This window comes from Epinephelus moara, chromosome 17, assembly GCF_006386435.1.
Source record: "Epinephelus moara isolate mb chromosome 17, YSFRI_EMoa_1.0, whole genome shotgun sequence".
In the NCBI taxonomy this organism is placed as follows: domain Eukaryota; kingdom Metazoa; phylum Chordata; class Actinopteri; order Perciformes; family Serranidae; genus Epinephelus; species Epinephelus moara.
This window is the reverse complement of record NC_065522.1, coordinates 6,029,662-6,054,084: the sequence shown is the minus strand read 5'-3', so window position 1 is coordinate 6,054,084 and position 24,423 is coordinate 6,029,662. Positions and strand designations below refer to the sequence as shown.

Genomic DNA, 24,423 nt, shown 5'->3' with positions numbered 1-24,423 from the left:
AGAATAGCTTTGATGACCATTAATGGTCGCAGTTTCACTAACACTCCTTGGTTAGGTTTGGCTTAAAATAAGTATGTTTATTACTAAGGTCATGTATAATGTATCTCATGTCACATACATCACGTGACACATTGACATACTACATTTTGTTGTTAAAATATCTCTACCTTGACTTTTAGTTTCACATGGGACACAAACACTGGTCTCCTGGATGAAAGTCCAATGTTTGTTTGACCCCTACTTCCTGCCCTCCCACCATAAGCGGACTTTTTCGCTCTGTATACTACTTCGCCTGACTTCCTCCTTTGCTTTCAGAACAATTACCATGGTCACTAGAGATTACTGCTTAACCAAAAATATTAACGGTAATTTAAAATATTAAACAGTAATTTCTTCTTGTAAATAAAAACGTCCTACGAGATCATGTTTTGGAGAACTGTCTCCTTAATCTCACATTTGCAGACTAGAGTTATCACCTCACAATTGCATGCCTCTGCACACCAGTCAAGTTGCAGTTAGTTACTTCCATGTCTGTGAAAACATGGATGCTTCATGCACATCTTTCTCACCGGCAGCACAGAAGATCTATACAGTCAGCACAGTTTGAAGATTAGTGTCACCAATTCCGGAGCCTTTGTGCTCCACTGTCTCTCAGATTAACTCATATCGCAGCGGTGCCTGGACAGCGTGACGTGTGTGGTTGTGCTGCTGCCGTGGTCCTGCCAGATGCCTCTTGCTGCTGCTGCCGTCATTAGTCATACTTCTACTGTTATTATACACATATGACTATTGTCACACANNNGTCTGTCCGTCCTGGAAGAGGGATCCCTCCTCAGTTGCTCTTCCTGAGGTTTCTACCGTTTTTTTTCCCCGTTAAAGGGGTTTTTTTGGGGAGTTTTTCCTTATCCGCTGCGAGGGTCATAAGGACAGAGGGATGTCGTATGCTGTAAAGCCCTGTGAGGCAAATTGTGATTTGTGATATTGGGCTTTATAAATAAAATTGATTGATTGATTGATTGAATTCAGTATCTGACCAAATGTCTCTCCTTCTGGTCCTGAGATATGACGTTATTAAAAGGCCAGAAAATAAGTTGGCCTTTGACCTTTTGGATATAAAATGTCATCACATCACCATTTTGTCCTATTAGACATTTGTGTGAAATTTTGTCATAATTAGCATAACAATTCTTAAGTTATGGCCGAAAACATGTTTTGTGAGGTCACAGTTACCTTGACCTTGACCACCAAATCGAAACAATTCATCATTGAGTCCAAGTAAAAGTTTGTGCCAAATTTGAGGAAATTCCTTGAAGGTTTTTCTTGAGATATTGTGTTCACAAGAATGAGACGGATGCAAGGTCACTGTGACCTTGACCTTTGACCACTAAAATCAAATGAGGTCATCGCTGAGTTCAAGTGAACATTTGTGCACAATTTGCACTTTTCTTGAGATATCATGAGTCAATTTAGAAGCCACCACAGCACTAAGCTGTGGTTCTATTTCATATAATGGTACATCCCACTGGTCATAAGCTCCAGAAAAACACAGTGGGAAGCCAGTGAGGGATCATGTCCTCATCACCTCACTAGTGACTCCTACTGGTGACAGAGGTCAGTAGAGGTCAGTAGGACATCAGAAAGATGCTATAAACTTATATATATGTATATATATATATATATATATATATGTATGTAAACTGTAAACTATTCCAGGGGATGGGTTTCTCTATAGCCCTGCACACTTTCTTGATATTTTAGGTATGCATCCATCTCTTTATTCATTCATCCATGTTCTGTACCTGTCTTTTTGATTCATATTCTCTTGGGTGTCTCAGGTTCTGTTTGTTGGGTTTCCTTGAGCAGATTCATAGAATCGAGGCCATATCAATAAACTCCATTGTTCAACAATGACTTCAGAGGTCAGAGTCAGTGTTGCAGATAAATAAGCACTATCCACGTCCCCATCTTCTCTTAAAGTAACAAGTGTTTAAAGCCCCAAACACTCCACTCCAGAGCTTGATTACTGACTCATAAACTATGTATGATTCCTTCTTATCTGCCCCAGGCTTGCTTGTACTGCTCCAATGAATAGTTCATCACTTCAGTTGCTGTTGTATTCCAGCCATCTATTTTCCTGCTTTTTTTACGACAGACTTGGTGACAGCGCTGCAAAGCTCTACCTTTGCCCAAGGACACAGTGTGACAATAAGATTAGGGAGCCGTGCCCGGCAGCTAAGTGAGTTGAGTCTGTTGCATGGCTCTGTATGCTTGTGAGAGTGTGTGTGTGTGTGTGTGTGTGTGTGTGCACCTACCCCTTTGCCGTGACAGCGTGCAATGCAAGTCTCCAGCTCGGTAAAAGAGGCATTTTGGCATCGGCGGTCTCTGCACACCTGTGGCAACACAAGCAGAATGATCACATACTGTGTTAAAGATTACAGTGCACACTCATACACACACTCACACACACATATACACACTTTGATCTGCCTTCTGCTAGTGCCCTTGGGCTTTGGAACAACCTGGCTCCTGCCTGAGGAGATTGGCCAAGCAGCATCAGTATCCTGTTTTAAATCACTTCCAAAATCACTTCTTTTATAAATGAGATTTTACAGCTTCTGATGATGTTTATTGAGCTGCTTTTACACACATGTAACACATTTGGTCTCTGCTGCTGCTCTAATACTCATTTTAATGACATTAATGCTGGAGTGACGTTTGGTTTTATAGGAGGATTGTAACTTTTATAGGGAATAGGTAGAAGCCGTGAAGCCCTTCTGGTGTCAGACTGCAGACAAAAAAAACTTGATGTGTAAATGAGTGCGGACAGTTTAGTAATCTGTGCCCTATATTATCTTAGCTTAATCTTCCAATCAAAAATGAGCCATGAAATCACAATTCTGCATTTTACAGACAACAAAACCTATCAACTAAAAATCTACCAACGGTCATACCTCTTTGGGTCTTGGTCAGCGTTGTTGAAATTAGAAAAATATAGAGCTACGTTAGTGCTATGCTAAATGGCTGTTGTTTACACTGGTCTACAGTACTGTACCCATTTGCTGCTGGATAAAAATTTTTTTTTGTTTTGTTTTGTTTTTTTACCAACATCAATCAATGCTCCTTTGTCTTTATATTAAACGAGCATAAGTTGTAATGATATTTTCCGTAGCTGTTTTGAAAAGGTGACATTAGCCTGTACACTTTATAACCTTCATGACAAGGGGAGGCTGCTGAAGACAGCTAATGCCTGCGAGTGTTTGGAGTTGTTTTTGCGTTGTTGTGTGGACACAGATATTCTGAAAAACAAAGGTTGTGTGGTTTTTAAAGCTGAGGGGAAATTATACCCATTTTCTTAAACTTCTGTATACATATTAGGCTTAAATCTGAACTATCCCTTTTCATGTAATCTGAGTTAGGGTTGAAAAAACAGCAGTAAAAAGTGTCTTTTTAAGTCTTGTGAGAGGCGTCTCTTGCAAACTGCAGGTTATAATGAATCGTTTCTTTGTTCAGTATTCCATCACTCAGTTGAATTAGCACTAATATTAGTATTTGCATTAGTACTGTATCTCCAGCTCTGCCTACTGTTGTTGCTTTACGATTGTTAGCACGGGAATCAATTTAGCGTAGGTGAATGTGTGACCGTGTGATTAGAAGCAGCAGCTTTGTGCTATGTATGCATTTGCTGTTGAAAAAAGGCCCGCTCAATATGATGACTCAAAATTCATCATGCTGGATGGCAGACAATATTCTCTGCTGCCTATTTATAATATATTACTCATGCAGCACTATTCAGTCCTTTCACTGCGCCCGCACAATAGCCCAAATGGAATTCAAGTGGCTGGAATGTGCTGCAGAGGGAAAGCAATATAGACAGACAGAGAAATAGAATTTACTGGTGGAGACTGCAGATATTCCTCTGTGTGTGTGTGCATATTCATACATATGTATTCCACATGCATAATTCAACCCTTATTTTGTATGATTTTTGTGTGTGTGTAGGTGGCTTTAGTTGGAAATTTATATTCTACTCAGCATCTAACTTGCAACCCAAATCAGTATCAGAAAAAGTGCCTTAAACAAACACCTGGCACAGAACAGACCTGCTGGGTCCCTGTGACATTTAGTCTCGTATGAAGAGGGCTGAAATAAAACCCTGATAATTTATTCCGAAGGAGAATATTAGTGACTAACAGCAACGAGAACACAGACAACTGACTCCTAACTTTACTCTGAATAAATTATGTTCTTTCTGCACAGGTTCATTCACTAAGAGAAAGTGAAAAGATCAAGTTGAAGAGGCTATACAGAGAAGAGTTGAAGGCCATAGAACTTGCCAGCAAGTTTGAGTTTATCAAAAGTCGTTTCAGTTAAGCCAACATCTGCATTCAGAATGCCATGTTACTGTAGGCAGGGGTATCTAACGTGATGATCAAATTCAAATTCTGTTGAATTCATTTCGGTGCAGCTTGCCACATAATTATGTAACTGGGTTTCCCCACACATTTTCATTTGTGGAGACATAATTTTGATGTTTATTTTTGAAGCTGGATTGTTCATTCGATGCACTGTTGGAATGTATATATTGCTCAGTTATTCACTGCACCACACTGGAGCACAGACTGTACTCTAGGCACTGACGGAGCAGCAGAACAACAGGTGCAGTGAAAGTGAAACTTAATTGTTCACTCGCAAACAGCTGCTCCTTTAATCCATCAGTCACTCAAAACTCTACTGAGGGAAAAAAGGCAAGTTACGCCTGCGCTGTGTTCATGGACTTGCACAAACCTCCGAATCTAGAGAGAGGACACAGACTGATTTTTTATTTATTTAGCCTTTATTTAGCCAGGGAGGTCCTATTGAGATAAAGGATCTCTTCTTCCAGGGAGTCCTCGTCAAGATAGCACACAAGCTGCGACTCGTGAGCTCCTGTTGTCAGCTACCGCCACACATAGATTCTAATTCTGTGGGAAACACTCGGTAACTTAGTGTGAGTTAACCTAAAGGGGCTCTATGCGAAATTCAAAGGGTATGAATTGTCTGCTCACGGTTCTCAGCATGGAGGTGAGCCAGCAGCTGGCAGCTAATTGTTCTAACTTCATAAACAGTACAAAACAATGGCAACAGTGAGCCAACGGTGTTAACCAGTGGGATACTGGAGGGTACGGTTCTGCAACGACACCGTTCCGATATCGGCGATAACCCAACTTCTTTTTACCCCAACTTGTCAAATACCACCACTTTGTCAGTGGATCTGAACATCAAAATATGAAGTACTCTTTTGTCTGTTTTGGATGTTTACGGATGGCGTCTTAGTTGACGCCATCCGTAAACATTTTGTCTTTTCAAAATCCATTTTCCTTTTCATAGGAAATGTAAATTTTCTGCCCATTACATGCTTACAGTCCTTATCAAAGTAATCGTAATCTCAAGTAAAACACTAGTAAGAAATACACATTTTTGTTGCCTAAACTTGAAGAGTTTGAAAAGCTCCTGGTTACAGTCCAGTAAATCTAACTCAATAAGTGGCCCATCCCAGGAGAAATTGCAATAGTAATGTTTCATAGTTTTATTGGTCCTCATACCGTTCTGTGTTATATATTAGAAGTAAATCTTCATGGATCAACAAACCACAGAGAAGCTCAGATTACAACACACACAGAGGGAGTGTGACTTCATTCTCTGCTAAAGACTCCACTATATCTTTACATAGCCAATAGTGGTATGCTGCTATATCAATGCTCTGAATGTCACATAATGACTTATGCTGACGCTCAGAAAAAACACCATGTGGATACAGCCCCTTGATAGATTTTTTTAAACATGATAACAGCAGAACAAAGTGTTTACACAACACAGGCCCTAAAGTGTAGTTATAGCAAATATGCTAGCAATCAGTTTACACATTTACACAACCATCAGACACAGAGCGTAGTTAGTTTTCATTTGGAGTCGTGTTTATGTCCAACTGAGGAATACTGCATCTAATATATAATCTGCTTTTAGCTCTGGTTTTGGTTTCCACCAATTCCTGGAAAAAAAAATTGCTGCTGTACTATATATAAATGTTTTAAATAAAAATTATTTCATTAAAAACGTTTCATCTAGTTTTAAGGTTTGTCCCAAGCTTTACTGTTGCATTAATTATCTCCATCAGATATAATGTGCTGCTGCTGCTGCTGCTGCTGCTGCTGCTGCTGCTGCTGTCATTTTCACCAGCAAAATCTGAGAAGCCTGCATTTTTTGCTTTGATAATAAAGCAGAGCTGGAAGAGACAAAAGATTCAATTATAGATTTGTTCATCTTGGAACCTGGAACCCAAGCTACAGTGCACAATATGCAGCTACACATGTCAGAACCTTACACGCACTGGGGCATGTAAACACATTTTATCCAATCTCTTTAACATGAACCTCTTTCTGATTGTCTCCTCACCTCTCAGCTATGGTAGCCTGTAGAAAGGATTAAGCCCATGAACTTGAGAAAAGATCCAAAAGGAATCATGTGGTGAAGAGGTACTACAGTGCTCAGAGAGTAGAGCAGAAACACCGCACTGGCATTTGTTTCTTTGGCTTGAGAACACAGCTTTAAATCCTTTGTGACTCAGATGTGTTGTGCTGCCAGATGCATTCCCCCTGCACACTCCTCAACGGCAGGCCAGTTCAAAATACCAGGCAGGTGCTCATGTTCTCAGCAGGTGGTCAGATACAGTCATTGTGGAGTTAAGTGTTGATACTGATCAAAAACCTTGTTAACCTTATGCTCATTCCATGCTGGGTCCTTCCTGTGTAAGCAAGCCAACTCATTTACTGTTCATGTAAACTGGTGGACTAGTCAAATATGCAATGACATATTCTAATAATTATATTAAATGATTAAATGCCTTAATTGACTGACTCTTGTTATGGTCCCTAAAGCCCAGCCCAGTGTGGACTAACCTTGCCCTCTCCACACTTGGTGCCGGTCATGACAAGGCCAGGGTCGGGCAGGTCGCCCTGGCCGTCCTGGGTGCTGTAGACGTAGGTGCCACGACACTTCACCTCGATGCCGCCCGTCTTGATGGTGGTGTCGATGGACACGGCGTTGGTGCCTTTGGGTTTCTTGGCAGCACTGTGGCACTGAATCTTACCACACTTGGCATCACTGGACAGAGATAAAAGCACATGCAAACAAACATTTAGCTTTTAGTTTTAAGGGGAAAGTCATTAGAGCTCGATGTTCATTTTTAGAAGGTGCTTTACAGATCAGCTCCACACAGTCACACTGAGCCTGGGTGTCTACAGAGAAGAGGGGACAGACTGATCTTCTGTTTTACCAAAATATTTATCATCCAAAGTCTGACTTCTGTCAGTGAATCTGTGTTGCGGATTACCGGCTGATCCAGCACATGATGGTTGCTTTTTTTTTTTTTTTTTTTACATTTGTGTTGACATTTATGTGATTCATCGAAAAGAGCAATACAAATCATAATTCATCATCCGTCTGGTGATATTCTACATTTTTCTTCTTGCCAACAAATCCCATGTGCAGGGCCAAACCAATGATGAATGGGTCTACTAACATGAATTGTGAATTCTTTGCTTCAGCAGAAACCCAAAATACAATTATATACCTGAAATGAGCATAATAGGTCCTCTTTAAAGATTAATATCTTCAGTAAGAACCAATGGGCTTGGAGCTGAGAGCCACAGACAAGGTAGTGAAGTCATAGAGTAGTGAGACACACTGCTGGTTTTGGCCTTTTGTGGAATGTGTTGCCAGTACGAAAATTATCTAATATTACCAGCCTGTTCCTTGAATTTTAACCCTTTCCTAACCCTTACCCTAAGTCTGTAAATGTTTCCTGGCCACCACAGCCAATATACCTGCTGTACAGGTGTTAGCTGTAGCTAGCAACATCTTTGTGTGTGTTGCAGCCATTGTTGTGAACATTCACACATCATAAAAGCTAGCTCAAAGTTCAGTTTACACAGATTAAAATGAACTGGTTCACTTTCATAGTTCACAATTTGAATTTTTAGTTCACAGTTCCAAAAAAAATGAACTAATTTATGTTAATTACTTTGGTTTTTTGTGTTATTTTTATAATAAACTCTGCAATTATCATTCACTGACAAATTTCCCCAGACTGGTTTGATGCTTTAACTCGAAACTGTGGTGCTTCAAATTTGTTGCAGATGTGGCTGATGTTCTGACTTGTATTTTTGGACCCAGTGGGCACAATTTGCATAAGAAATTGAGATTTTTCATTGGAATCAGTACTGATTTGTTCATAAAACTCCTTCAAATATTCATATGAACTGGCATCAGCAGCCAGCCACATCTTCCTGATTAATACAGAGATTCAGGTAACAGATAAATACATGCCGCACCAATGCTTGTACTCTCACACACACATCCTCCATCACAAGGAAAACAAATGAAGAGGATTACAGACTGATGGGCAGATAGCGGCTGTGTGCAGATTATTCACATGTCTTAATAACAGCCAGATAGTGCATTTACATATCTCCTAATCAGCTCTCTGATGCACTGTGGCCAGAAAACACTCTAATGACTCCTGTGGGACTCCATAATGGATTTGGGCAGTGGTGTATCATACGAGGAAGCCGTCAGCTACTTTAATCCACAGTCTCATTTCCATAGCTAAGTCGCTAATTTGGCTCCATTAATTAGCTCTGGCACCATGCCATGGAAACTCAGAGGCTGTGTTGACAGTGTACAGAGGGCCTGACTCTGTGAGAGTGTTAGCATGGATGATAAAAGATTTGTAACGAACCAAACGCTCACATGATGACTACATGACTGCAGAAGTGAACTGTGAGGACGTTTGTTATAATTTCATTAAAGCCGCAGGTAATGTTTTCTGGCCACCTGGGGGCAGCAGAACAAGCTGGAAATGCAGTTTGACAGAATATGGCAGGTTGTTAGGGCTAACAGCTGCTCAGGTCAGTGAGGGTTGATTACATATGTACAGTGTACACCGATCAGCCACACCATTAAAACCACTGACAGATGAAGTGATTAACATTGATAATCACTTTACAATGCAATCTTCCTCTAGGAAGCCTTGGTTCTTGGCATTCAAGTGGATGCCACCTGACACGCTGCACCCCGGTATGGCAACGGCATTCTCTTATGGCTGTGCTCCCCTCTGTCACGTTCCTTTGGATAATACTGGACATTTTTTGCGGTGTGGCATGGTGCGCTGTCCTGCTTTGGGGGCCACTGCCATCTGGAAATGTCATCGCCATGACGGGGGGCAATTGGTCTGCAGCAGTGTTTGGGTGGCTGGAGCGTGTCAGGTGGCACACATGAATGACAGAACCCAAGGTTTCCCAGCAGAACAACCAGCAGCGGTTTTCATGTTTTATCTGATCGGTGTACAGTTTTGGTTGGGGGGGGGGGGGGGTTACTACACATTCATTTCACTTAACATCCTTTATTCATTTTACTTTCTTACAAAGGATGTAAGATTTGTGCTCTTCTATTTTCTATGAAAGATAATAAGAGAAGTAACAATAGCAATTTCTGGAGTGTTATTTTCCTTAAAACATGACACAAAATGTGATAAACACTTTAATTAAACAATTTAGTGTTCATCTTACTGCTTCAGTCTGCTCTTCAAAAATAGAATTCCTGCTGCTGGCTACTTAAGGATGCTGACGCCTAACAAATATGTCCGTTTTTTTTACATTTGGAAACATGTGCCTCCAATTTTTCAACCCCTACTTTACTTTTTGACATTTTTTTAGTCCAACCTTCTTGTTGGCAACCTCCATGCTGTGTGCTACTTTTGCAGAATGGTTACCAACTGTGTCTGTCTGCTGTCTGCTGCTCAGCACTGATATCAGCTGTCTGCTGGTTAATGAAAGTGACAAGACTGAACCAGACAGTAAATCTGAGGGCTGCAAAACAAAAACAACAGACTAAAAAAACATTTTTCCCTTTCAATGTGACTTATGGTCTGTTCAATTCAGTTGAAGAACTAACAAATCTTTCAGGGGGAAAAACATAAAAAAATAAAAACGTATAATCAACTGGTTGCATAAATGTGCACACCCGTAAACTAATACTTGGTTGAAGCACCTTTTGATTGTATTTCAGCATTCAGTCTTTTTGGGTAGGAGCATGCCACATCTTAACTTCACAGTATTTGCCCACTCTTCCTGGTTAAAGCGCTCCAACTCTGTCAGATTGTAAAGACATCTCCTGTGCACTTCCCTCTTGAGGTCACCCCCAGATTTAGGTCTGGGCTCTGGCTGGGCCACTCCAAAACTTTATTTTCTTCTGGTGAAGCCATTCTTTTGTTCATTTGGATGTATGTTTTGGGTCATTGTTGCACTTAAAGGTAAAATTCTTCTCCATCTTCAGCTTTTTAGCAGACACCTGAAGGCTTTGGGCCAAAACTGACTGGTATTTAAAACTGTTCATAGTTCCCTCCACCTTGACTAAAGCCCCAGTTCTAGCTGAAGAAAAACGACCCCAAAGCATGACGCTGCCACCACCATGCTTCACCATGGGTATGGTGTTCTTTGGTGATCCGCAGTTTTGACATACCTTTTGGAACTATGGCCAAAAAGTACGACCTTGGTTTAATTAGACCATAACAAATTTTCCCACATGCTTTTTGGAAATTTGACGTTTTTTTTTTTGTTTTTGTTTTTGTTGTTTTGCTAAATGTAGTTGGATGTTTTTCTTTGTAAGAAAAGGCTTCTGTCTTGCAACCCTACCCCATAGTCCAGACATACGAAGAATATGGGAGATCATATATCAATAATCAATAATCAATAATGTTGTTGTAAGCTACTGTCATTACCTGCATCTCTCTCTGTCTCTCTCTCTCTCTGTCTCACTGTGTCATGCGGATTACTGTTAATTTATTATGCTGATCTGTTCTGTACGACATCTATTGCACGTCTGTCCGTCCTGGAAGAGGGATCCCTCCTCAGTTGCTCTTCCTGAGGTTTCTACCGTTTTTTTTCCCCGTTAAAGGGGTTTTTTTGGGGAGTTTTTCCTTATCCGCTGCGAGGGTCATAAGGACAGAGGGATGTCGTATGCTGTAAAGCCCTGTGAGGCAAATTGTGATTTGTAATATTGGGCTTTATAAATAAAATTGATTGAAATTGATTGATTGATCATTGTGACATGTAGTACACAACCAGTACTCGCCAGAAATTCCTGCAGCTCCTCCAGTGTCGCTGTTGGCCTCTTGGCAATCTCCCTGACCCGTTTTCGTCTTGTCTTTTCATCAGTTTTGAAGGGACGTCCAGTTCTTGGTAATGTCACTGCTGTTCTGTATTTTCTCCACTTGTTGATGACTGTCGTGTTCCTTGGTATATCTAATGCTGTGGAAATTATTTTGTACCCTTCTCCTGACTGATACCTTTCAGCAACGAGAACCCTTTGATGCTTTGTTCGCTCTTTGCAGATCACAGCTTCTAATGTAAGACGCAACTCAGTAAATGTCAGGAAAATCCAACTAGAACAGCTGAACTTTATTTGGGGTAAATGAGAGTTACTCAAATTGATGGCAGGTGTGTCCTGACTACTATTTAACATGAGTTTGAATGTATTAGTTCAAGGGGGTGCACTTTTATGCAACTAGGTTATTTTAAGTTTTTATTTTTTAGAGTTTTTCCCCTAAAATTGTTGTTTTAAAATGATTTATCATGGTCTCATTTTTTTTTACATAACAAAAACCTGGCATTTTATCAGGGGTGTGTGGACGCTTTATATCCACTATTGTACTATCTGTATAATGTTTTAGCAGAGAAAGTCAGTGTCCCATTGTCTATAGTTCAATTTTAATTTTTTTTCTTCATGAAATTCAAATTTAAAGATATTCAGTTATGACAGAAATCCAAAACGATTCTGCTGTCAAGAATCTCTGTTACAATAATCTATGCATCTACTATATAATCCTGGAATCTACTATATTAAAAAAGCATAACTATTCAAAGCACTGTATAGAATATGTTTGTAATTCGTTGTTATGTTTCATTATCACCAGCATCTCTTACCTCTTCTCACACTTCATGTAGTTGCCATGTCCATCTTTCCCACAGTTCCCAAAAGCGTTCCCTGCTGCATTGACATCTTCGAAGCAGGCATCATGGGCTGGTCTAGCTCCTGAAAAAACAACATATCCCATCAGCCCCTTTGGTCTCTGTTTACTTGTACTTACTGCAACTAACAATATTAGCAATGTTCTCCTCCACAGATGACAAATGTTAGCGTGCTGACTCACAAAGCCCTTGGCCACAGACAGACAGATAATGCTGGTGTCAGCCACCTGCTCATCTATTGCGGATGTGATCCTGAAGATCACGGCGGACACCGTACACACAGTGTAAACCCTCCTTCAGCTGCTATAAGAAATGCTAAAAGACCTGTAGCAAATAAGTTTCTAAGAACAGCCAGACATTTTGGGAAATATGCCTGTTTGCTGTTAAAGACATGAAAAGATCAATATCAATTTCATTCACTACAAGTAGAATCAGATGGGTTGTGCTCACTGTGGAGTTTCAACAGAGCTAAAATGTGGCAACCCTACAACGAGAACAGGATTTTTCAGATGCTGTGTTTGGTCACTTTAACAGCGGAGCTCCAAAGCTGACCTCTTATAAAACAACTAAGTCACAATTTCTTTTATGCGTTAAATATGCAACACACAACATGTTAATAAGACAGCTTTGGAGCTGTTGGAAGGTGGAGTTGTTTTGTTTTTATCTTAGCTGAATGCCATCCTATGGCATTTCATAAAGACAAGAGATGCAGCCCTGATAAAATCAGGATTAGCTACAGATCAGTTGATGGGTCTTAGAAACAAAGCTACGATGCAGCTCAGGAAGGCCAAAGCAAATTCCTTTCATCATTAAACAGGCAGAAGGAAACACTACAAGGCTCTGGGGAGCTACTGACAAATTCACTGGTAAAGAACGTCCGAAGTGTGGAGCTGCACAATTTAATATAAATGGGATTATTCTACATGACAGCTTTGTGGTCGCAAATATTAACTGTTGTCTTGAATCAGTGATGGAACTGGATATTCAAAAGAATTCGAGTTTCCTGTGGTTTTTAATTATGATACAACTGCATTAACTGTATGCAAACAGATGAGTCTAAGGTAAATAGAATTATTTTATCAATCCATCCAAATTCAAAAGCAAGAGAAAGTGGGGACTTGATGCTGCTTCCCTTAAAAAACACAAAGACAATTTAACAATTCCCATTTCTCACATCAATAATAGGTCAGTGGAAGAAAATATATTTCACTGTGTTCTGAAAACTGCTATTGTAATTCCAGTATTTAAAACAGGTGACAGACAGGAGGCTAGCAGCTACAGGGCTATCAGTTTACTCCCCTCTGTTTCACAAGGGGCTGGAAAAAGTAAAAAGTAATTGCTGCAGTTGATGGAACATCTGAAAAAAAGAGCATTTTCTCCATCCTGTGCAATTTGGATTTAGAGTGAACCACTCGACTGAAACTGCATGTCGCTATTTCCTTTCCGAGGCTAAGTAAGATAAAGGAGGGACAGGGGGAGCAGTGTTTCTTGAGCTAATAAATGCGTTTGATACACTATTACAGGATTCTCACCCTCTACCCTTTACTCCAAACCTCAGTATTATAATCAGTCGGCAGACATGGAGCAGTGGGGCTCCCAGAGAAGCGAAGTGACAGCTGACAGTTTGGTCAACCTGTTGGTTAATTTGTTTGAAATAAAGGCTACTCCATACCTTTGAACTACCAGAGAGCAGTTAAAACAAAACCAGCCAACTGTGCTCTGGTGCTCTGAGTAACAGTTGAACGCCCAAGGCTGCCCATATTAATTGCTCCATCTAAAAAATGTGGCAAAATTCGAAGTATTAATGGACCATGGGTATGCAGACTGTGGGATTCATGACTCTACGTGTTAAATCACACTGTTACAACATTATTTTTTCTTGCCACACTTGCCTGGCATTATTTACACATATCAGATAAAAATTCTTTTCAAACATAAGTCCAGCTAGCTGGCATACATGGAGGGAGAGACGAAATGTGGGCAGAAAATGAAGAAACATATGTGATGGTAAATAACATTTGACGCATATTAGAACTATGTTTTGTCAGCAGCTACGGATAATAAATTTGCTGTTATTTTACATTATGTGGAAGGTTGTCTTTGGAAAAAATATTGTTAAAATGTATTGCCTTCCACACAACTAAATTACATGACTTTCCAAAATCTTCACTTTCTTTTTTTTTTACTAATTTCATTACGTTTTCCATGACCGTAGAAACCCTGCCATTCAATACTTCTCACTAAGCTGTCCAACTGTAGTCTTTCAAACAACACAGTAAATTGGGTCAAATCATATATATCAGACCACAGATAAACAACATATTGTCATCGGGTACATTTTCATCCACATTTTTATTTGCATTTTCAATTAGCACACAAAAAAACCTGAGTGAAAATGCAAAAAATTCTAAAAAAAAATCTCAAATTATGGCAAAGTAGTTTTGACACTTGGAGGAGGTGGAAATGTTAGTGTATCAACAAAAGTTAAATGGGACATACCGTCATGACATACTGTCAATCCATAGGCCACTGCAAGCTCTCTACATCGTCTCTACATGGCTTTAATACGCTTATGTCTGCACACAGAGCGGTTACCACAACTCTTCCAAGGGCACAAAGCTGTAATATTAGTTCTTCAAAACTCTCTGTTTCCATTGTCCAGTGTGCTCTTGGTGATTATAAAGACATTAATTTATTTTGTTTGAGGTTTAACTGGTGCTCTTTTAATTACATCATCTCTGTCTTGAAAATTAGCCCTACCTACTGCTTATCTTGATGAGATAACCTCCAATAATTGCATAACAGTAGTGAATTGAAAAGCAAATACATTTTTCTTTTTCCCATAGCATGTACTGTGGGAGTACCACAAGGCTCCATACAAAGGCCATTGTAATTTTGTTATTCAGTTTGTACATTATTGATCTCCAATCAGTGTGTAGAAATATGTAGCAATTCTCATGCACGCAGATGACACAATCATAAACACTGACTGAAGAGATGCTGAGCAAGTGGCTATTAAGTTGTTTTAAAACAATGGAAAAATTGGTTTAAACATTTTCTTTAACTGAATACTGAGGAAAAAGTAACAATGTATTCCACTGATAAGCACAAACAAAAGACTTTTATAAGTATTTGCGCAGATGGTGATGTGGTTAAATAATTACGTCACCCACTTTGTGTTCAAAAAGCACATCAAGAAGATGAGTCATACACTGAAGAATAACATTACCATCTTTAGACATTTAAAAAAAAACGTACTATAGGAATTCCAGGTATATCTGAATGCAATGATTTATTTGTTCCATTTCAACTGTTGCAGGTCAGGCTGGTATCATACAATTGAGATAACATTAAAATCACTGCAATTAAATTCTTACTAAATATAACATGTTGAACTTTGAGAATTGAGATTTTTATTCAGATATTCATTGGGTATTTTTGAAAACTCACAATACTACACCTCCACCACTGAAATACATTTTATGACTTTGCTCAGAGCAAACGATCAGAGCCTCAAGGTCAACTGCTCGTTGAGAGTGTGGAATCCTTAGAGAAGCTCTGCCTTTACACAATTTGCTTTTACTTTTACGGCCAGAAAGAAATGGAAAAAGGTCCCTGACAGGTTGAAAACATGTATAAATTATGTATCAATATTTTTTTTCTGTGATGGCAAAAAATTGATATAAGAAGCCAGTCATGAAAAAATGAACAATAAATAAACAATGCAGAACAATCAAATAAGATGATGCCCATTAAAAGTCATCATGTCGCTTTTATCTGTTGTGCTCTATTGTGTCGCTGTACAAACACTGTCATGCTTGTGAATGCAGCTTTTGCATCTGAAAGGAAAAAAGAACAAATCCGTCTGGCTTTGATGAGCCTTTATTTTGACAGACTAGTGCCAGCTCATGTTTTTCATTGTATGAATAAACTCTGACATACATTGCAGTATTACTGTCAAATCTGTTTAGTTTAAAGCAGTTTAAAGCACCATTATTGGCTATTGGTTGTTTAACTCCAAAAATAACAGCACTGACCTTTAAAACCTCTACTGGTAAATCCCTTATTTCACAGGGTTTAAACAAAGGCTTAACAGGGGTCTGAAGGCATGTATATCCCTGTGATATTGAGTGAAAGGGTTAAGTGTATTGTGTGGTTTTCATTACCGTAGCCCCAGAGCTGCAGGCACTGCTGTTCGTGTGTGAGGCACATGCCGTTGTAGCAGTAGGCCACTCCGTACTGACAGGAGGAGCCGTCCAGCAGGTAGACGTTGGCAGGACAGTAAGGAGAGGCCCCGGTGCAGTACTCTGGCAGGTCACACGCCCCCGCTGGCCCCCGGCACATGGTACCTGCCTGCTTCAACTGGCAGAGACAGGGAACAAGCAGTGAGAAGGGAGGGAGGGAGGGGGGAGCAAGACATCTGAAACAACATGAAGATCACGTCTGATGGGATGAATCTCACAGGATGATGAACACAGTACCATTTCTTGTTGAGAAACTAAAATTTGTTGTAAAATAGACCTTCATTAGTTCAGTTGGTAGTGCATTTAAATGGTGAATGTCCCCTAATAAATTTGCATTTAATAAATTATTGCAAACTAATGACGACAAGCCTAGGGCCAGGTTCTGTTCCAGGACAGCAGTGCTGGCAGGAATCTTTATATAAAATAAAACCAAGAAGCCATGTCTGTTCCACACTAATGAAGTTAGAACGGAAGAAGGGGGTCAATAAAAGCCCACTGGCTTATTATCTGTTCAGGTTTTTTGGGTCATGGCAAAGCAGAAGACTATCAGAGAAAAGTAACACAGCTGAAAATCTTCACACTTAGTGTATATACTGGTAGAAATGAATGGACAAATTAGTGCTGTAGTATTTTTTCACTATAGAATAAACCAACTTCGGGGCGTCGGTGGCTTAGTGGATAGAGCAGGAGCCCCATGTACAAGGCTGTTGCCGCAGTGGCCCGGGTTTGACTCCAGCCTGTGGCCCTTTGCTGCATGTCATTCCCTGTCTCTCTTTCTCTCTCTCTCTCTCTCTCTCCCCCTTTCACGCTTAGCTGTCCTATCAATTAAAGGCAAAAATGCCCCCAAAAATATCTTTAAAAAAAAAGAACGAACCAACTTATTGTATTATATAACTATGTGAGGTGAATGGGTGGTGGTACCTTTACAGACTCATGTTGTGTTGGCAGAACTTAAAAAAGTCAAAATGTCTGACTGCATTTTCAAACATATATTACCATCTGAGGTAACAGTGCACTCATGAAAACATGGGAGTCTTGGGTAGAGACATAAAAAATCTATATCAGATGTTACTGCTATACTGCACAGTGCGCCGATGAGTTTACTAGGGACGCAGCAATTCTGAAAATGGCAATTTGGTCGGTTTTGTCATTAGTTTTACTGTATACAGCTGTATTTATTCATGTTTCTCACTAAAAAAACTACATTTTCCAAGATTAAGTTTGAACACATCATGAGAATGTTATAATTCACCTTTGCCCAATACTCATTTTTACACATCATAATGTAACTCAGGGAAACTGATAATTGTTAGCTCAGGCAACCACCTGCTAACAGCTAAAAGCTAACAGCTAACAGCTAACAGCTAACAGCTAATGTTAACTAGTTCTCCTCCTGCTGATGTCAACATAGATTTGTTGCTCACAATGTAGCATTGTCAGGAAAACATTAGGGTGCATCCTCTGTTACACTGACAGTGAGTTTACTGCATCCCTTTTATATTGTTACCAGGATGACAGGACACCGTTAGTCTCAATCCCTGCTTTTCAGCCTGTGCAAAATTGAAGGGACACAACAACAACAAAAAATCGTCCACTGCCATTGTAAATGGTCAGTCTTATTTGTTGTAAGGGAAAATGGCAGTCAATATGTCAAATATTGTCCAAAATCTGATCTCCTCTCCAAGTTGTTGAATACTGGCACTCTGGCAGTGACCTCTGGTGTCAGATACTGATTAAAAAACGCTGTCCCCTGGACAACAACGCAAGTTAAGTGGCGGAAGTCCGTATAGGATGGGCAGAAGGGGTGGTGGATGGGTCAATCAACCACCGACTTTCAGCTGGGAGGCTGGTGTTTGCCTCCCGTAAAATTGTAAAGTCAAACCCTCTTCTTTTTTCCAAAACCCAACCAAGCTTGTGTGTTAGCTAAACGTAGCTGTACCGAAGCAGTGTGTATATTGTGAAAAAGACTCCATGCAGACTGTACATTTCCTATGAAAACTGAAGTGTATTTTGAAGACAGACGATGCATGTAACAGGCAGAAGTTGACACAGTGATCAACAACCAACTCACCCAGGGTACCTTGCAAGTCGTATCTCAACCTGGGAAGTCCATAACTAAACCTCAATATATGTCAAGGTCGGAGTGAGAATGTGTTGGTTCATGCCTTTCAGGTATTCTTTATGACAGAGGTTAGCATGCCACAGGAGGCACAGGACTCTGTTAAATGATTGGTTGCAATTTGTCTCTAAAAATTAAACTATCCCCAACTTTTAATTTGGCTGCAGAATCGTACGGTCATAGCTTCGAGCAGCTGCTACAGCTTTCCATAAACACTGCATGGCAGCTTGACACAGGCTGCACTGTGTTTAGGTGTAACAACTGGGTACATAGCTGCCTGATAGATTTTTGGGCCACTTGGGGGCAGAATAGCAGGCTGAAAACACAACATCCAACATATTAGCCTCTTGTACAGTCGTTACAGCCGACATGCTAATAAAATGTTTGACTCTTCTCACATTCAGCAGACACAGAGCAACCTTAGAATTCATTTGCATTGTTATCTGATGAATGTCAGTCCAATATTCCCTCTTCTTTTAGCCCCTGAGAAAAATATTTGACCCATTACTCATACAGATTAATATTTGGAAGTGCAGCTTTAGGGGGAATTTTGCTAGAAATTACATGTAAAAAAGGCATTAAGAAGTTGAGAACAGAAAAAATATATTAAAACATGAAAATATCAATAATATGTAAAACAGCAGCCATAGCAGTGGAACTGAAGAAAAGTATGCAAGATATGACAATATGCTTAAATATAAAATGTGTAGCTCTGTGTAACAGGCATAAGAGTATTGATATATTCCACATACAGCATGTACATTAAGAGGATAAATATGCATAGAAAGACAAGTATTGCGATGAGACGAACACAGTAAGAATGAGAGGGAGAATAGCTCCTCCTCTGCAGACAGTGCTGAAGTTACTGCCATCTTCAGTATTTTGAGTCTTCTGTCAGGTTAAAGCTCAGTAGAATTAGGGTTCACACTTGTGGGAGTAACAATGGGATGTCAGGATTTGCATTTGTACAGCGAGATGAGAGCACAGATGAAAGGTGTAGGTGTGACGTGACGACGAGCCCCGCTGTGATGGGAGCTGACATGCTGTGGGTACAGTAAGTCAACACACTGACATCATGACTGACAATGAGCGAATGATACCAGCATACTACTGCAAACGAGGTGAGCTCCCTCCTACGCCACTCTGCCTGCACATGTGTGTGTGTTTCTTACCTTACAGCCCTCGCAGCACACTCCATGGGCACACTGAGCCTCCTCCTTCAAGGTGCAATTATTGGCATTGCAGCAATCATTGGTGCATTCCTGTAAACAGTCACACAAACACATGGACACACAAACGCACACTTGTTAACAAAACTGCGTCAACACATTATTCCTAAAAGGTGCCACTTTTTTAATGAGTCACCCTTAAACATAATGTTGGCAGTCATTAAGGAAAGGAAATAAACCATCTGGTTAGCAGTTATAAATGGTAGTAAGTAATTTTAATGGGTAATAAACATTAGGTTGTGAAGTTGTGAAGTAATAAACACTAAGTTGTGAAGCCAGTGAAGTTCTAAATGTTTGTAAGTTGTTACTAAAAGATCAAAAGCTTCTCCATTTCTAATGCTGCAGATATACCTGCTTTTTAACCACGTATTAGCAGAGACAACGAGCTGTGTCGTCAACGGAATTGTTTACATACCTGTCTGTGTAATATGCATGTGACACTGAGTCCTAACTGAATAAGAGCATCCGTCTATTGCGTCACATTGCGTAACATTCGACAGTGTCCACAATAAATCCATTAAATATAGAAATCTGTTCTGATAGGTAAACTGTGCTGTGCACTCAGATACGTCAGACTGGAGGCCCAACCACTTAAAAAATTGATGAGAACATGCTATCTTCCTATATTTGTTTACTTTTTAAATTAATAGTTGACCAAATGCTAGTCGACCAGAAAGGTCATAAAAGTCATTAGTCGGCAAGATTTCATTGGTCGCTTAGTCGCAGAAAAAAACAAAAAAACAAACCAAATTCAAAACTCTATGACGAGCTGTGCCTCATCAAAATAAATCAAAACCTATATGACTGGACCATATGGGAATTTAAGGACAGACACAGGAAGTGGCCACACTCAGCAGTCAGACAGGAGTCAGGTTAATTTACAGGGCTGGTACTTGTGGTTATTACATAGGCTAGTTAATAACATGTCGGGCAGGAAATAAAAAGTGTGGCATCATTCTGAGAAGGTGAAGGATGAACCCAAGGTGATACGTAAACTCTGCATCATTCATCAACTACAACCATGACGTATCATCTGAAACATGTAAGTAACTACATGCCCATTAGCCACTTAGCACAATCATTACTGCTTTGCTGACAGCGTCATTAACAGGCGGCTCGCTCAGCAGAAGTTCATTCTTTCTTTGGCATATGACCTTAGTTATTCCTGCATATGAAGCATATGAAGTGAGTCAACACAAAATATTCTAGCGTTCCAATTCGCATTCACGTTTGGTGTGAACACAACATTGGACTGAAAAGCTAATAGAGCTTGCGCAATGTAGCAAACTTGCCGGTCGAGGTTGGAGCGTATGGGTAAAACCACACACAAATACCATCATATACCATATGCCCTGGTGAAATTTCAAGGAGGTATGAAGGTATGAAAAAATAGATGCCTAGCAGCAGATGTCAAGTAAGCAGTGAAAAATTCTGAGTCATTAAAGACAGGGTTCTACGAACTTTACAAGTTTACAAGTAGTCCACTGTTTGTACTCCACTTGGTGTAATGTATTTGTCCTCTATGTCACCTTGTCTGTTGTCACATAATTTCACCAATTAAAAAAAAAAAAAAAACTTTACAAGTTTGTGTACAGTTGTGAGTGTTAATAGGTTGTTAATAAAAACATTTTTGCAGCCAGATTTAAATGATAAAAATAAGAAAGCTAAAAAGACAAACCTATTCTACACACACGCACGCGCGCACACACACACGCACGCACGCACACACACATACACACACCCACACACACACACACACACACATTTAGCAGTTTCATAGACTAACTGTGACTGACAATTCATGATTTCAACAGATGTCGGCAGAAAGAAAAAAAGAAAAATAAATAAAATCCATTAATGTGATTTTACTGCTGCTCTTGTGTCATACCATGCACACAAAGACAACACCTCCAGTTGTCATGGTGCCCTCAACCAAGCCACATTTACACTCATTACAAATGTGGGAGCTGACTCAAACCAGAGAAAAAGTCGAGTACACCGGCAGGAGGGAGCAGAGAGGGGATTATGAGTGAAGGCAACAACTACAAGAAAAAGCAGCAGCTTTTCTGTTGTGTGATGTTGATCCCAACAATGAGACAGAGCCAATGTCGTTTGAGGTCTAAAACCAGAATGTCTCTCTGTCACTTTTCACAAACCCACTTTTTCTGCAACGCTGTCTTATCACATTTCTAAAATAAAAACTTTGAAGCTTTATTGTAAAAGATTTAGTTTTGAAAGGATTCTGACTTCCCCTCTAAAAAACAAACAAAAACAAAAGAGGATTACATTTAGTTTACAATCTGGAACTCCACACCCCCACAATGTCATGTGTATCACACATTTGGAAATCACAAGGTGAGACCATTAAGCAGCGCTCTGTAGCTCGTCTCATTTGCAATGCTAAGAACAGGTGGCTTGTCAGCAGCCTGAGCTCGACTGTCAGCTCCGCTCTGACTCATAACAAACAGCCCCGTCAGACGCGCCGCTGTTGTCAACGACCAATTTACTTCCTCTGTTTTCAATTTTCTTTGCTGCTTGAACCAAAGTAGGTTTACTTAACCTCTGGGTTTATTGAGCGCAAACACTTCATCCCGATTTGAGGGAACTTTCAGCAATCTTTCAGCTGTGTTGCACAAAGGCGACACAGATCGCATTGATGATGAGGCTGCAACGGCACCATGCTATGCAAAGGAAAACCTGAAGGAAAAGTCTAAACAGCCACTTTTTACACCAGTGATGTCAAAATGAACAAATAGAATTAACAGACAGATCATTTTATTTAATGCTACACTTCACATATGCTACTTTCTGTAGCCTGTCCACTTACTAGCATTTTACAGAGCTTTAAACCACATCTCACCAGCATCTGGAGATTGAAAACTCTGGAAACAGCGACCTATGGGACCTTTAGTTATTTCGTTCAACTACTATTTCCAAGGTCAAGAAGAACTTATTATTTACATTTTAGAGCTGATGTGAGTAAAGTAGATCAGCAACAAGTCCTTCTGAATCTTTTATTTGCTTTCTTTTGGAGGGTGAGATGAGAAGCTGGATGTCAATCTCATGCCTGTGTGTTGAGTACAGAGCTGCAATTGGAACATGATAAGTATAGCTTAGCATCAAGTCTATGCAATATCTGTCTAGGTGAAGTACCTAGAAACTTTAATTTTTCGGAAATGGTGCAGAGTAAAAGTGTCATAAAATGTAAATACTTGGGTGAAGTGGAAGTTCCTTAAAACTGTATGTGTCATCATACAGTAAAAAAAGGAATGACAATCAAACATTGCTTAGAAGTCTGGAAAAACACATTCAACCTCTTCCACTCAGCTTGGACATCTGCGTCCTCTGCCGTCATTACTGTCTTTTGGAGGTTGTAATGGGCTGAATTAAAGCTAGAGCGAAGATAGTGATATCATATAAAACTAGAAGACCTAGGCAATCCATTGGTACCAACGCTCCAAAGTAAGGCTACATTTTGGCGAGGGAAAAACTGGCAGGGCAATTTTCACAGGGGTTCCTGGACCTCTCACCTCAAGAAAATCTCAATGGAAATGGATTCTTGGGATACCAACAAGTCTCCCCTTTACAGACATGCCCACTTTATGCTAGCACCATGCAGTCTAGGGGCCAAAACCATGCAGTTTTTTGCATGCCATACAGACGTGTTATTTCATCTATTGCATTTGAAACGTTTTGCATACTGGGGTCCCTAAACAGTCCTGGAATTGCATAAATTGGGTCTGACTGGAAAGCTGAGACTCTTGTGGATTCAATGAGCCCAATTTTATTCATGTGTGATGATGTTAGTTCCCAAAGTAGCCATTTAAATGTAATGAGACCATTTTTTGAAACAGACCTCAATGTTTGAAATAACCTATTACAGGGGGCAACGACCTTCACTGTCAAATCTCTCTTGAGCCGTAATACATATTTGTGCCTTATAGTGATGGCAACACAGCCTATTTAATCTACAATAGCCTATAAACATTCCTTCTAGGTCTAAATGAACATTCATTGATATGTTTACAACAAAGTAGTTACTCTTAGTTTGCACTCACAATTTTCCTCCAAGACTTTTTCTTTATTGGATTTGGAATCAATAGCTAGTCTAGGAAAAGGCGGCAGGCCGTAGATGTATGAGAAGATGTTCAATTTTGTTTTGTTTTTAAATCAGTGTAACTGTATTAAAAGAGATTTTTCTGTGCTAAAAGTTTCCATGGAGGTTGTTTGTTTGCTTGGACTCACACATGTTAATACAGTCAAAGAAAGCACATACTGCAAAGTAAATTTAATCCCAAATACCAGAAAACAGAAAACTATTGTAGGAAGACACTGCAACGAAAATTAATTCAGTCAAATCTTAAGTGTAACATCAGAGGTGTATCACTGGGTTCTCCTGGTCGCAGAACAGTCTTCCCGGGGTGTGTTAGGTTTTTTTTTTTTTATCATTTATCACCATAAACTCTGTAATGTTGCAGTTTTTCTTTTTTTTTCTTTTTTTATCTTGCTTTGTTTGCTAAGGTCTTTTGTGCAACAGTCTAGAGATTCCTTAAGTATACCACTAAGACAAGGAGTAAAACATAAAACCTTAAAGGGATAGTGCACCCAAAAATGAAAATTCAGCCATTATCTACTCACCCATATGCTGACGGAGGCCCTGGTGAAGTTTTAGAGTCCTCACATCCCTTGCGGAGATCGGCAGGGGGAGCGGCCAGCACACCTAATGGCTGACGGCGCCCCAGACTAACGTCCAAGAACACAAAATT

At 39.9% G+C, this 24,423-nt stretch overlaps 1 protein-coding gene across 1 annotated transcript in view; it reads right to left on the bottom strand.

Moving 5' to 3' along the window:
* adam19a (ADAM metallopeptidase domain 19a) overlaps positions 1-24,423 on the bottom strand; it is a 283,587-nt gene that overhangs the window by 24,156 nt on the left and 235,008 nt on the right. Inside the window, exons 13-17 of the mRNA XM_050067214.1 lie at positions 19,601-19,690; positions 16,232-16,427; positions 12,021-12,129; positions 6,936-7,140; positions 2,313-2,390 (exon numbers count right to left, since the gene is read on the bottom strand). Coding sequence (XP_049923171.1) covers positions 2,313-2,390; positions 6,936-7,140; positions 12,021-12,129; positions 16,232-16,427; positions 19,601-19,690 — 678 coding nt within the window. The remainder of the gene's footprint in view (positions 1-2,312; positions 2,391-6,935; positions 7,141-12,020; positions 12,130-16,231; positions 16,428-19,600; positions 19,691-24,423) is intronic.